This window comes from Falco naumanni, chromosome 10 (assembly GCF_017639655.2).
Source record: "Falco naumanni isolate bFalNau1 chromosome 10, bFalNau1.pat, whole genome shotgun sequence".
In the NCBI taxonomy this organism is placed as follows: domain Eukaryota; kingdom Metazoa; phylum Chordata; class Aves; order Falconiformes; family Falconidae; genus Falco; species Falco naumanni.
The window spans coordinates 2212788-2226098 of NC_054063.1; the positions used below are offsets into that span (position 1 = coordinate 2212788).

The window sequence follows — 13311 nt, forward strand, 5'->3', positions numbered from 1 at the left end:
TGTCAATGAAACAGCAAGTCCATCCTTACCTCCCTCTCCTACACAAACACAACTGGACTGAACTTTTGATTGTTTCCCCCAGGTAGGCACCAGCGCTGGAGAAAGCCATGCAGATGCGAGGAGCAGCTCTCAGAAAACACTAACTCTGAGGGATGCAATACAGCATACTTCAGGCTACGATATTATCTTCACGAGGCCAGACAAGGCTCTATGGTGACCTACAGCCTACCCAAACTTTGGACTAAACTTAGCACTTTTGTGACAGCAAAGAATTTTTGACTGCACTGTGCTGCACTGACAAAGTTAGCTGCATCACACGGCTCAACCCCATCTGATCCTCCCACTCTGACTGACAGAAATACCTGGAGACTCCTTGTGTGACTGTCAATGGAAATGTTACAGTTTCATCTCATTATCAGTGTTCACAGCACAGATAAAACCATTCTGGAAATTAACTTCTGGGTGCACGGAGGAGCATCTCATTAAAGCTCTGTACCTCAGCCATGATTCACTCTGTTTTGCTCCTTTTCATGCTGGCTGAAAGTACCAGCTACAGGGGTAGGTAAAACTGTTGCCTTGAAAAGCTCTGAGGTTGGTTACTGTGTGTGCTCCAAGGGAAAGGGAGTCATAACTGGATTGCCTTTCTTTGTGAACAGTGCGGCATATTGTTATATACTCCTTCCTTCCTTCCTTCCTCCCTTCACCCCCCAAACCAGAGAGATCACAAGACACCAGTATCAGCCATGCTGGGCTCCATGCCAGGAGAATTAATGAAGTGGTGTAATAGCTCACACGGAGGCCTAGTGATTGGCACCACACTTAAAATGCATCTGCAAGGCAGGAGATCATAGCGTTGCTGCTGTGTTCTGTTTATTACAGGCACATCTCTTCCGTCCCATTGATTTCTTTACTATCGCGTTTTAAGGCCGCAGTGTGGGGGCTGGCTCTGCTTGAAGCACGGAGGTTTGAATTCCAGCACAGCTTATGGGAAGGAGCTCTCTCTTTGAGACTCTGGACCTGGATGACAGAGCCCGGTGCTAACAAGAACAGGAACCCTACCGAGAGGTTCCCAAGGAGTTTGAAAAATCTTACAGGGCAATGTGAGCCCAGGTTGGTTTTTATACTTCCTCTTGTTCTTTCCATGGAAGCAAGTGGGGAAATTTTCTGTAAAGAGCGTAGAGGCGTTGTGGTAACTGCAGGGAGGACTTCATTTCCTAATCTAGGGGAGAGGTTTGAATGCAGCTACAAGCAACAGAGGTGCAGACTTGTAGCTCCTTGCTTTTCATCTGTGTTGTTAAGAGGTCAAATCTTGACTTGACACAGACAGAAGGAACGGGTGGATCTCAGTGTACTCATCAACCACCATTCGATCACGTCATGAACTTCAAATAATTTTGCTATCCATTATTCATGACTTGGAAAGCAGAGCTGTGCAGCTCAGGACTGAGAGGCAGTGGCTGGGCTGTGCAGGGGACCACGATGGCTCCACGGCTGCCCCGGCTGCCTGGGCTCAGAGCACGGACTGAAGGAACACGGACTGCAACCCGCTGGGGCCGCGGCGGGCCTGGAGTCACCGGCGTCACCGGGCCGAAGCCAGGGACAGTAGGTCTGGATGGGAGGAGGCGGAAATCTGCCGGTACTGTCTGCAGCTCCAGTTGCTGCTGGATGCTGTAGCAAATTCAGACACAGCTGAAAGCTGGCGCAGTGGTGCCAGGCTGCAGCAGCTCAGTGCAGCTGCTGCTCTTGCTACAGCTCAGCGCAGCAGCCCCCTGCACAGTCAGCATGGCACCAAGGCTCAGCTCTGGGGGGCTTAGGGGGCAGGGTCCAGTGGTGCCTCTAGAGGTGATGGTGATGAGAGGGCACTGCCCTCAGGGAGCGCGTCCCCAGCCAGGGACCCAGGATTTGCTCAGCCCTTGGGCTTATTATTGCTGGCTCCCTTAGAAATACCTAGAAAGGTCTTGAATTGCTGTGGAAATGTTTTTAGATTGCCCCTGCAATAATCCTCCTAGCAGTCTCGCCTTGCTTGTAATTGCAAAGGACCCTGCTGCAGCCATGCATCACATCAACTTACTGTCTTGCTGGGAAATAACGATGCATGGTGTAAGTCTGCAGGTCTTTACTGAAACCCTTACTATAGACAACTTTCGTCTGGAAGCTATCACTCATTTTTGCAACATGTTCTGTGACACTTACCCACAACTGGTTTCTAACAAGCTGTCCCCAACCTGCAGTGATGCCATCCCAAAGTCTGCTATCCGGATGTTGTTCTTTTCATCCAGCAGAAGGTTTTCTGGTTTTAAGTCCCTGTGGCTGTAAAGAGAGGATCAAAATGTGAGTTAAATTATCCACGACAGCTTTCCCACTCCAAAACTTGTTCCTTACCCAGCACAGCATCCAACCTATTACATTTTAATTGATTTCAGTTTTTTTGCTGTCCCAGGCAGGAGAACACACATACCCAATATCCAGCCTTTGCAGTACTCTAAACACACCCCAAATGCCCACTCCTGATGAATGCAAGGCTTGAGCCTGCAGTGTACTGCCAGGAAACGAAAATCTTCAACTTCCAGCAATACCAACACAATCTGAGGGAGAGACTGAGAGAAATAGGTAGGAGGAGAGTTTCAGCTTGGATTTAGGGCTGATACACTCCATCACACGCCTTGAGGTAGGAGGCAACACCATCAATACATTCTGTCAACAACAGGGAACAAAAGGAACGATATCTAGAGAAAAAAAAACATCCTTGATGTAAATGCTACTGCAAAAAGCCCCTATTAGGAGTTGTTTACATAGGCACATGGCTTTGAAATAATTTTGGGTAATTAGGTCTGATAGAGAAATCCCTTCAGCCCAGCACTGCTTATAACTGAGGGCGCCAGCAGTGGAAAATTAAGAGAGAGGATTCCCTCCTTTCCATCAAAGTTCGATTCTCTTATTATTTGGTAACATGGGAAGAGCCAGGCAGCCATGACCTTCAGGATGGCAACTCCTGCTTTCAATCAAAGGTTTCATAATTGACTAGTTTATTAATCTCCATTATCCGCAGCCAACACCACTGTGCAGCCACGTCTGCTTCTTAGTACTCAAGTGCTTCTGTACAACTATAACATTTACATGATTTTATATCCAAAGACAAAAATCTCGCACAAAATTTGTGATGACTTTGCTTTTCCCCCCCTTTTTATTTGCAACTCTCAAAGAGTCAGAGAGATGAGAGAAGCACTTTGAGCAGACTAAAGCAGCAGCTCTTTTCTTGGTTTTGCCTATGAGTAGGCAAAACGAGCCTTTGATGTCTGGCTAATAAAAGGTCCAGATAGGAGCACCGACACCTCGCAGGCAGAGCGGCCAGCTCTGGTGGCCAGTCACAGCTGGAACCTGTGGAACATGGGCAGCTGACAACACGTGCAAGGATCAGGCAAACAACAGTCATTTGCAACAAGGGGTCACTAAAACCATCACCCTGACCAGAAACCGAACTCAGTAAAAGAACCGGCGTTAGGACAGTCTAGTCCAGTGACACCCACGACGCAAGGCAGCCTTATCGCCAAGCCATGTCCTCTTCACTTTTTAAGACGTTCCTCTAGCACTCCTCCTGTACCAAAGTGTGATAGTACCTCTACGCCACTGTAAAGAAGGACAGTCTCTGCCTTCTCAGAGAAGCACGAGAGGTATGACAATGTCTTGGAAATTATCTCCCCTGATCTGACAAGAAGATGGGAATGATCAGTTAGAGACAACTGGTGAACAACGCACAGCGATTCTGTGCAAAACCAGAGCACACTGGAACAGCACAGCTGGGGAGTGTAACAGGTGTTTCCAAGGGAGACTTCCAGCAAAACAGCACACATTCAAAGCAGGCACTGGTCATTTACCTTATCACCGAGTCCTATGTTTCCTTCCCCCCTCAGTTTTTTAAAAAGCATAGAATTTGGTCTCCAATCTTACATAAACAGGATGAACCCTGCATGTTAACGTGGCCTTGTTAACCATGGGCAGACAATCCAGTAGATAACAGTGCCATTCAGATTTGCACATATTTTCATCTGACAGAGCAAAGGTGCTTTATCAAATCTATCTTTCTCATAGAAATCAAAGTTTCAAGGTAACTGGAGACAGGATACTTATTAGCCATATAATAACTATCAAGATAGTCATACCTACTTGACAAAAAAAGCATGAGATCAGTGACAAGGAGATGTTCCAGAGGCAGTGAATGACCAAAAGAACCCCTGCATGCCACCATCAAGGACAGCAGTCCTGGACAAACGCAAGATCATCAACATCTGCCAAATGTGAACACGCTGCAGCTGCAACAGTGCAATGGAGAGCTCACAGTCCTGAGGCAAGCTGGGCAAGCTGGGCACTAATGAGACAGTAGTGTGTGATTTAATCTTTCCTCCAGCAGACATCCTGGACAGTTCTCATCTTGCAACTGGTTTCATTAACGAGGTGCTGGGAAGATCTCATCTGACTGGGGAGATGCCCTGAAGTTCTCCTGTCTGAGGACAGTGGCAAGTAACAGCTCCCTGTAAAGCGAGCAGTGCCTTTTTGATGTGATGAAACAAGAAACCTCCCCATAGCTCCGGTGTGTCCTTCTGCTGTGCAGTGTGTGGTTTTTCAGTGGCTGTGGTTGGTTTCCAGTCTTGACCACTGCTCCTGGCTGACTGCTGGACAGGTAACATGGTGCAGAAGCTGAGGGTGCTGCTGTCTGTGCCTGTTCCACTGTTTGTGCCCCGACTGATATCACTCATACACGTTCAATCTATAGCAGGCATACTGCTGGCATGTGCCTTTTGTATCTAAAATTTGAAATTCTTTGCTTATACTAAACTCATGTAGCTCTTTTAGAAAGAAGAAAGAGAACTTGAAGGAACGATCAAGGCAGAGCACGACCTAAGTACAGGATGTCCACAAGCGTTTCTCCAGCCTGGATGCATGCTCACTATAACACATGTTATTTCAGGAAAATAGTGCAGCTAAAGGAAATGCAAAACTGTTCCCCTTCCGTGCCCCAGAGCTACCAGCCTTAGCAGACCTGCCACAGGCCCTGCCTGGAGCGGAACCTACGCAAACCTTGAGCCAACCCCACTCCCAGTCCACCAAGAGGCAAAAGGAAGGCACGACACCTCTGAAAATGAGAGCAGGATTCACTGGTGGAAAGGAGTCTCTGCCTCCCTATTTCATCCTGTCTTTGCATCAGCTGGGATCCACAGACAGATAGTTTTAGGCCTGGGTTATTAGGGAGAATCGAGTGGGATGATCAGGTTCCTATAAAGTGGTCAATATATTCAGGGTTTTTTTAGAGAGCCACTGCAAGGGAGAGAGGGAAAAGGGAGAGCCACCATCCACATTCCAAACACAGAGTAAGCCAAACCTCCTCTGCTGTGCGATGCTCTTCCATGAATGCTCAGCCTGCAGGGGCTGATGGTGGTCTTCAGGCAGAGGTCCTGACCCACCTCCCAGAGGGCATTCTGAAAGCTTTAAATTGGGACCTGGGGATCTGTGGGACTGGGATAGTATGTGTGAAAGGAAACCTGGGGTGGCAACACACCTTAAAGCTTTTTTTTTCTTTTTTGTCCTCTGGACACTCACCAAAATAAAAACAGGAAAAATTATCAGCTCTCCACTATAGCCCACTGAGCAGAGAGGAGAGTGGGGACTCCGTCAGGAATTGTTACATTCATTGCTGACTGGGCCCTAAAATACAGGAACTGTCATACCACAGTTTTGCGTTTCTCTGACCCTCCTCCACCCCTCTTTCAACACAGTCCCTAGTGCCCGGTACGGATGGTTCGCACAGGAATGTCATGGCAGCCTCAGTATTTGTTTTATATTGTGCCAGCACCCCTCTCAGAGATCAAGGTGCTGGTGGGATCAGGCAGTTGCTTGCACATTCAACCACAAGAGAATTTTATGCCCCAATGAAAATTTTCTTCCAGCTGGAACATTTCTCTGCTATCCATCTTTAGACCACTTCGAATTTGCCGAGGCAGCATCCTGGGGGGATAGAAGTCAGGCCAGGAGTCTGCACCACAGTGGCAGAACCAGCATCACTGCCACCGAAAATGAGACAGTGAAATGCATTTACATTTCCCATCTTTGTATTGCCAGCTTTTCAAACGCCAGAAGGAAGGGAGAGGAACATATGGGAATAGGGAAGGTTTGTTATAATTTACCTAAGAGCCCAGCAGCCTGGATAGCCTCATGCATTCATATTTGGGAAGAATTCTCTTGTGCCAAAATCAAACAAAACAAAACAAAACAAAAATCCCACCGTATGTGGTAATTACTTGGCATTAATGGAACATTGCAGAGTAAATGCATTTAATTTGGTCCCATTCCAGCTGATCTCTCTGGCTCTCCATGTCTTATATGACCGCATCAACTCCTCTCTCTGCAGGTGAACAGAGGACTCGTTACCCTTTCCTTGTTCGAAAGGCTCTAAAGCTGTAGGGGCTTTATCACATGGCTGGAAAATCAGAAGAGAAGAAAGCACCTTCTTTATTGACAAACACGGCAAACTCTCCTATTGAGCCCTGCATGTGCTGAGAAAGAACATGAAAGAGAAATGCAGCACTGCAGAAGCAGTCAGTGCAACCCTGATCGAGGGTGGCCACAGACTCCCAGAGCTTCTCAGCCAAGACAACAGAGCAAGAAGTTAGTACCAGGAGCCTGCGTATGGCAGGCTTTCGAAGGGAGAGCGCGTGAGTAGAAGCTGTGACAGGGGAAGCACACACCGTCAGCCTCTCTGCAACGTCCCTCTTTCACAGATGCCAGCAAAGGCTGTACAATTCTCTTGCAGAACAAGACGGATACAGAGAGAAGTCTGAAAAAATTGTCCCATGGAAATGGGCACAGTTCTTGGTGGTGATGCATAGAAAATGAAAGGCACACACATGCGTTACCATGTTCCAGCTTCCCGCTTACGCACCAGCCACGCTTGCTTTCCAGTCACTCCCAGTGATGCTATTCAGACAGCTCCTCTAGCTGCCTCCATCGCCTTCCAGTCTGTCCTCCTGCTCTGGGAATACCCCCGTCTCTGTACTGCAGGCAATCGCAGCATACGAAAAAAAGAGAAGTAAAACACTCTCCCTGTCACCCAGGGTTGGCAGAAGATTTTTGGAATCCAAGACTCCAGACCTTGGATTCAGAGGAGCTATGTCACCTGGCACGAGACGATGAACTAACCCATTATTTTAAAGTGATTATTGAGCTGAAACGTTCATATCAGTTTCTATGACAACTTATTGTAGGTCACAGATTTCTAACCCAAGAAACCTCCTAATTGGAGTAGTTGCAGGTCGTTTGTACTAATCAAATTGTTAGCTACTTTGAAAATGCTTTTCTTACTGACCCCAAACTCCCAGAAGGGCCAGACCACAGAATAATTGTTCTGTAGTATGCCTCTTAAGAGTGATGCAAATAATTTATCAGTAATAATTAATAGAAACAATATTTTTTATTTTCCTGAGCAGAAAAAGCCTTTCATCTTATTTTTCTCTTGCTTCTGCAAATCAGATCCCAACTTTTACCTACCTACAGAAGAATCTTTGTTTAAAGCCATGGTTGCTATGCACAAATTTAGTAATTTCACAGAATTCTGCAGAAAAAGTAAATATCGTTATAGCTAGGAAAAAGGACAGCATCTATAAACATATCAGGAGACCTGGAGAGGGTTTGTATGCATAAAACCTTGCTTACTTTTTAACAAATACTTCCACTGATCTGTTAAAATACATTGTTTCTCCCTACCGACCTCAGCTCAAAACATATATTCATGTATTTCAATGCCGGAACAGACTGCCAGGTCTGATCACCACTACTGTACTTGCCAGAGAATGTCACCCGGCTATGCTTATGATACGATAATGCCATTTTTGACTTTTCAGTGGCTTATGTAAAGAAGTAAACTTACAAAAATACATGTTCTCTGACTTTAGCTGAGCTGGTAACTTAGCCCTTGGCATTGCAGATGCCGTACTTGATGGCTTTTCTCTGGTTCTCTGTACAAGGGAAATCTCAAAATTCCTCACTGTATTAGAATAAGTCTCAGTCACTGAATCCAGATCTGAAACTCCCAGATTTGGGCAATGACTGGTGAATCTTAGCTCTCAACAGGGAAAAAGGTACCCTTCTCGCTTCTAATGGTCCGAAAGAAAACTTGAAAACCTAAAGACTTGATGACCAGAAAAAAACAAACTGAACCAGAAACCAACCTGATTAAACACGACAATTTCTAGACCAGTTTCACATTTGGAGGCCTTAAGTCACAATTTCGAAGCGCCCAGCTGCTGCAGTCCTAAGCTTGCCACAGCCCATCCCTGCAGAACGCCCCAGCGGGCTCCTTACAAGTGACGCAAGGCAGAGCAGGGGTCCTGAGGGGGGTGGCACCACCTGACAGAACATGGCACCTGGATTCTTTGGCGTTCTCTGCTCCTTGAAGACACCCCAGATTTCTCCCTAAAAGCCTGCTGGCAGTGCTCTGCAGCTCCTGCCTGCGGGAATGTACCGGCGGCGCTGGGACTGCTGCCCTGAAATCCTGAAGCGGTATTTGATGAGAAGCTGTGTGCCCCCTGCACCGAGGGAGGAACACAAGGCAAGGTCAAACCAAGCTCTTCCTCACTGCCTCAGCCCTCCCAGTCACACGGCCCCCCTCCCAGTCACACGGCCCCCCTCCCAGTCACTCGGCCCCCCTCCCAGTCACACGGACCCCTCCCAGTCACATGGCCCCCCTCCCAGTCACTCAACCCCCCTCCCAGTCACTCAACCCCCCTCCCAGTCACACGGCCCCCCCTCCCAGTCACACGGGCCCCCTCCCAGTCACTCGGCCCCCTCCCAGTCACTCGGCCCCCCTCCCAGTCACTCGGCCCCCCTCCCAGTCACTCGGCCCCCCTCCCAGTCACTCAGCCCCCCTCCCAGTCACACAACCCCCCTCCCAGTCACACATGGACGCTTCAGCCCTGTGCTACTCAAGCACAGCCGCAGGCAGTGAAAGGAGAAAGGACCCTCATAATTGTCATTTATCAATATTCATAGAGAACCTGCCTTAACCCCTCTTGTGCGTGATCGGGGGAAAAAAAAAAGAAAAAAAACACCTCAAAATGAAACCCAACCAAAATAAAAATAAAACGAGCTAATCATCCGGCTGCTCACTACCGCGGGGGATTTCCTTCCCGTGTCACCGCTGCCCCGCGCAGTAATTGGCATTATCTGTTATCTCTGAAGCCCTAATCAGGTTTGCCACGGGGCACTCTCTGTAATCATATTTTTATTTGTCAGCCTGCCAGCCGCAGGCCCCAAGCGCGAGCTGGGCCCAGGCACGAGCCCGCCGCCCCCCGCGCGCGGCGCCAATCCGGGCTCGCGCCGGTGATGTCACGCGCGGCCAATGGGGCGCGCGGCAGCCCCCGGCCCGCCCTCCTGCAGCATCCCGGGGCGGGGGGGGCTCGGCCCGGGGCCGGGGGGCTGCGGCGTCCGGGGGCGATGGCGGCGGCAGGGCCGCGCTGAGCCGCCCCGAAGGCCCGCAGCTTGGGAGGCCGGGCAGGCGGCGCCGGGGGAGCGGCGGCCGGGGAGGCCCATCGCCTCATCGCCGGGGGAAGCTGCCCCGGCCGGGGCGGCCTCACGGCGGCGGCCTGGGAAGGCCAGGGGCGCTGAGCGGGAAGCGCCGGCAGTGAGGGCGCCCGCTGAGCCAGCCCGGCCAGCTCGGGCACAGCACCGTCGGCAGGAGCCCATGGTGCCTCCGCACGAGGCGGGCTGCTGGCACCCGCGGGTGCCTGCGGGTCCCTGGCACCTGGTGCTACGTACACAGCAGCGGCCCTAAAGGGCCCCACAGTGCGTTACCTATAAGCTTTCCCCCGTGGCCAACCTGTACCACAAAACCCTGGTAAGTGGCTGCACCTCGGAGTGAGGCACATCAAATACTGCCCCGCTGCCTCCATGAAATAAAGTAAGAACGGAAAGCTCATACTTTGGGAAAACTGCCCACAAACAGACTAAGCTCCGAAGTGTATTCTGCTTCCTGGTCCGAGCTGCTTGTTTGTAAACACCTCTTAGACGCAGGTGATCCCTCCACACAGTAGCAGCAGAAGCCTTTTACTGACGGGAGGATTGGGGAATCCTTTCTGATTCTTTGATCCAGGAATCCTGCTGCATCAGTACATTTTGAGCGCTGAAAGCTGAATGCGGTTACATACTGCTGTGAAAGTAAGCCACAGGTATTTCAGTGTTTTGGGAGGTCCGGGAAGAAGATGGGACAGTGACATGGGGCTGGGGACACCAGGCTATCAATCTGTTCTGCCAGTAGGTTAGAGGCACCCACATTTAGTCATTAACCAAAGCTGAAGCTTTCATTTTTCAACGTGGTCATAACTGGATAACCTGGCTGATGAGATGATTTGTCATTTCGCTGCCCCACGACAGGACAAGGTCAGGCTTCATTGCTTAGGAAAACACATTAACTTTTGTACTCACACACATGCACACAACTATATTTATGCATGCTTTGATTTTTGAAAAGGGTTTAATGATAACTGTCCAGAATAGAACACAGAGTCTAATATAACACAGACCACACAAGTCTCAGAGTGACCTGGAGGGAGGGAGAGCTTATGATTTACTGCTAATTTATTCAGCACAAGATGCTAGTCAAGTGGGAGCTGGCAAGGAGACAGGGGATTTACTTCTAAACAAGACTACTGCCCACAATCCAATATGTTTAACAGAGGAAAATGGGTTCCTCAGGAGAGATGTGCACTCTGTCTTGGAAATTGCACATATCGTCAAACCTGCAGAGGTGCTTGTCTGTCTGACAGCCTCACCAGAACCCTCACTCAGTTTATTAAAGTCTGCCACATCGAGAGGCATCCATCACATGCCCAAAGGACTAGTATGTATGCGTATATAATGCATGTTCTCATAGAAAATTCTATCCCGATGGAAATTCATGTTTTTCTGGAATATTCATTTGGAAGAGTAAATAATTTCTCTTCAGTTGTACTTCAACATTTCTGAGTCTTCTTGGATTGGGTCTCTAAGCGTTAAGCCAAGCAGGGAAGAGAAACATGTCTGTATGCGACCCGTCAGTGCTTACGCTGCCTAGCCTACACAAAAATTAACAGCTGTACAGTCTCCCAAGGATTATGCTGATTGTAAGAAGGTCATGATCACTCAATGCAGTTCACTAGCAGGGAGGAAAAACTGTGGAATTCCAGAATTAAACTTGACAGAGGTCTCTGCCAACAGAGAAAACTTAGATCCTCTGGGTAGGGCATGCGACCTGCCCTTGGCTCCTCTGGGAATTTCTCTGACCATTGTAACCCTGCCTGTGCCAGGCAGCCATTATCCTCAGGACCTTCTCACCCAGATCTACCACCTTGGAACTGCATCTCCGGCTAACAGTATACTTTTCTTAATATATCGTCAAGAAAGGCTCTTATTTCCCTTTCCATTTATTAGAAACATGCTCTCTTTCAGATTAACATTTCCTGTTGAAATGAGTCAGAGATGTAGAGGGAGGGGGCTAGAAGACCAAGTGAAACATTTAGGCATCCTTTTTTGGGGCGAATACCTGGTTTGCAAGTTCTCAGCACAGAACTTGGGGTGCAGAGAATCCCTGTACAGTCACTGAGAAGTAACCACACAGTGACCGTGCAAATCCAGCCCTGCAGGATCTGTCAGTGGCCCTCGGCCGCTTGGGGAGGGGATCTGTGGCCGTCTGGGGCTGTGGAGAAGCAGCCACACGGACATAATGCAAATGGTCTCCCTCCGCCAACCTCACTGCCAGGAGCTGCATTTCTGAGAAATAAGTGGGCAGTTGCGGGCCAGCCACTATACAGAAACTCTTGTGCTCAGACTGATTATAACAACTTGATTTCAGCATAATTTAAATTACCTAAACTTCCTGAAGATGAAGGAGAAACTGGTCCAATTTAAAACGCCACCTGAAAAGCACAGGTTAAACCACACCTGATGGTCAAATTGTATGATGGAGTTAGTGAATATCAATAGCAGTCAGATCAAGGAAATTCTTCCCTACTGGAAAGGAAATTAAAGGCAACAGTGACTCAAATGCCCAGAAGGGACTCAGTGAAGGTTGCCAAAAGCCAGCAGGTTTCCAAAAACTGAAGGAAGCCACAAAATGACTTTGCTGTATTTGTAATTGTCCAAAGTTTCTTCAGGGATTCATTTTGATATAGTGCATGTAATTCTCGGTTATTAGCAAGTGCCACAAGAATGATGGAAATTCAGCTGCTTTTCCTTGGTGGTTTTGGTTGTCCTGGTTAAAGCATTCCCTGTGAATGAATTCTCCTCCAGCGAGAAATGACAATCTTCTCCCTGAAATGTCTATCTGTGACTGACGCACTGTCTCACAGATGGCCAAGAATCTAAAAACACATCAGCACTTTACACAATGCTTTTAGAGCTTTACAACATCAGTTACTTAAAAGTATCAAGAAATAAGAGCTCTTTATCCTGTGATTTTATGTAATGGCTAGCTCCCGTTGGAAATGGCTGTACTCACCATATTGAATGACTATGGCAGAAGTCTAAAGCAGAGATGATTTGTCGGAAGAACTTCCTGGCTTCTTTTGGCGTCAGTCTTCCCTTTTTTACGAGATAGTCAAAGAGCTCGCCACCTGACACATGTTCTAGCACCAAATACCTAGAAAATAACAAAGCCAGGATTTTGTAAGCACATTATCATACCACGTCACTCACACAATTATACACAAACACACGGTCAAGGAGAACACTTCTGTAAAGAACAGGGGAAGAGAATCAGAATTTTAAAATCAGGGGTGATTAATATTTTTAACAGGGGTTCTGCAAACTTCAGGCATGCCACTGTTGGATTCAGTGTTCAATATAACAGTGAGGGATAATCCAGAAGCCAAAATTGCCTCAAAAGACCAGGAGGGGAAGAAGAGAATAATCAGGTATAAGCTTTCACAGCAGCTCTTAAACCTACAGTGGAATAAGACGGCATGCTAGGAAGCCTTAACCAAGCTGGCAATTCCTTTATAAAACTGCTGTGGTGAAGCTGCACTCACATACTGTTCTGTCTTGGACACCTGAGAACCAGAGAGTTGTCAACAAAATAGAGGGAAAGAAAAAAAAAAAAAGAAAAAAGGTGAATAGTTTAGAATATGAAAAAAGATAAGAACAACTATATGCGTGCAGCCTATGTAAGGGCTTCAGCTTTTGCTGCTGAACAGCAATGATTTGCTGGAGTAGCTGCTCTCCCTTGCAACTCACATGTGAAAAATGTGACACTGAGTGAATAAATGTGGCACAACAGGGACCCAGGAGCAA

At 48.0% G+C, this 13311-nt stretch overlaps 1 protein-coding gene across 19 annotated transcripts in view; it reads right to left on the bottom strand.

Annotated features, from left to right (window-relative positions):
* The window catches only part of BRSK2 (BR serine/threonine kinase 2), a 314590-nt gene that overhangs the window by 80252 nt on the left and 221027 nt on the right, over positions 1-13311 (bottom strand). For all 19 annotated transcript variants that reach the window (XM_040608957.1, XM_040608951.1, XM_040608946.1 and 16 more), the window contains exons 4-5: positions 12521-12661; positions 2194-2310 (exon numbers count right to left, since the gene is read on the bottom strand). In XM_040608957.1, the coding sequence (XP_040464891.1) occupies positions 2194-2310; positions 12521-12661 (258 nt within the window). The remainder of the gene's footprint in view (positions 1-2193; positions 2311-12520; positions 12662-13311) is intronic.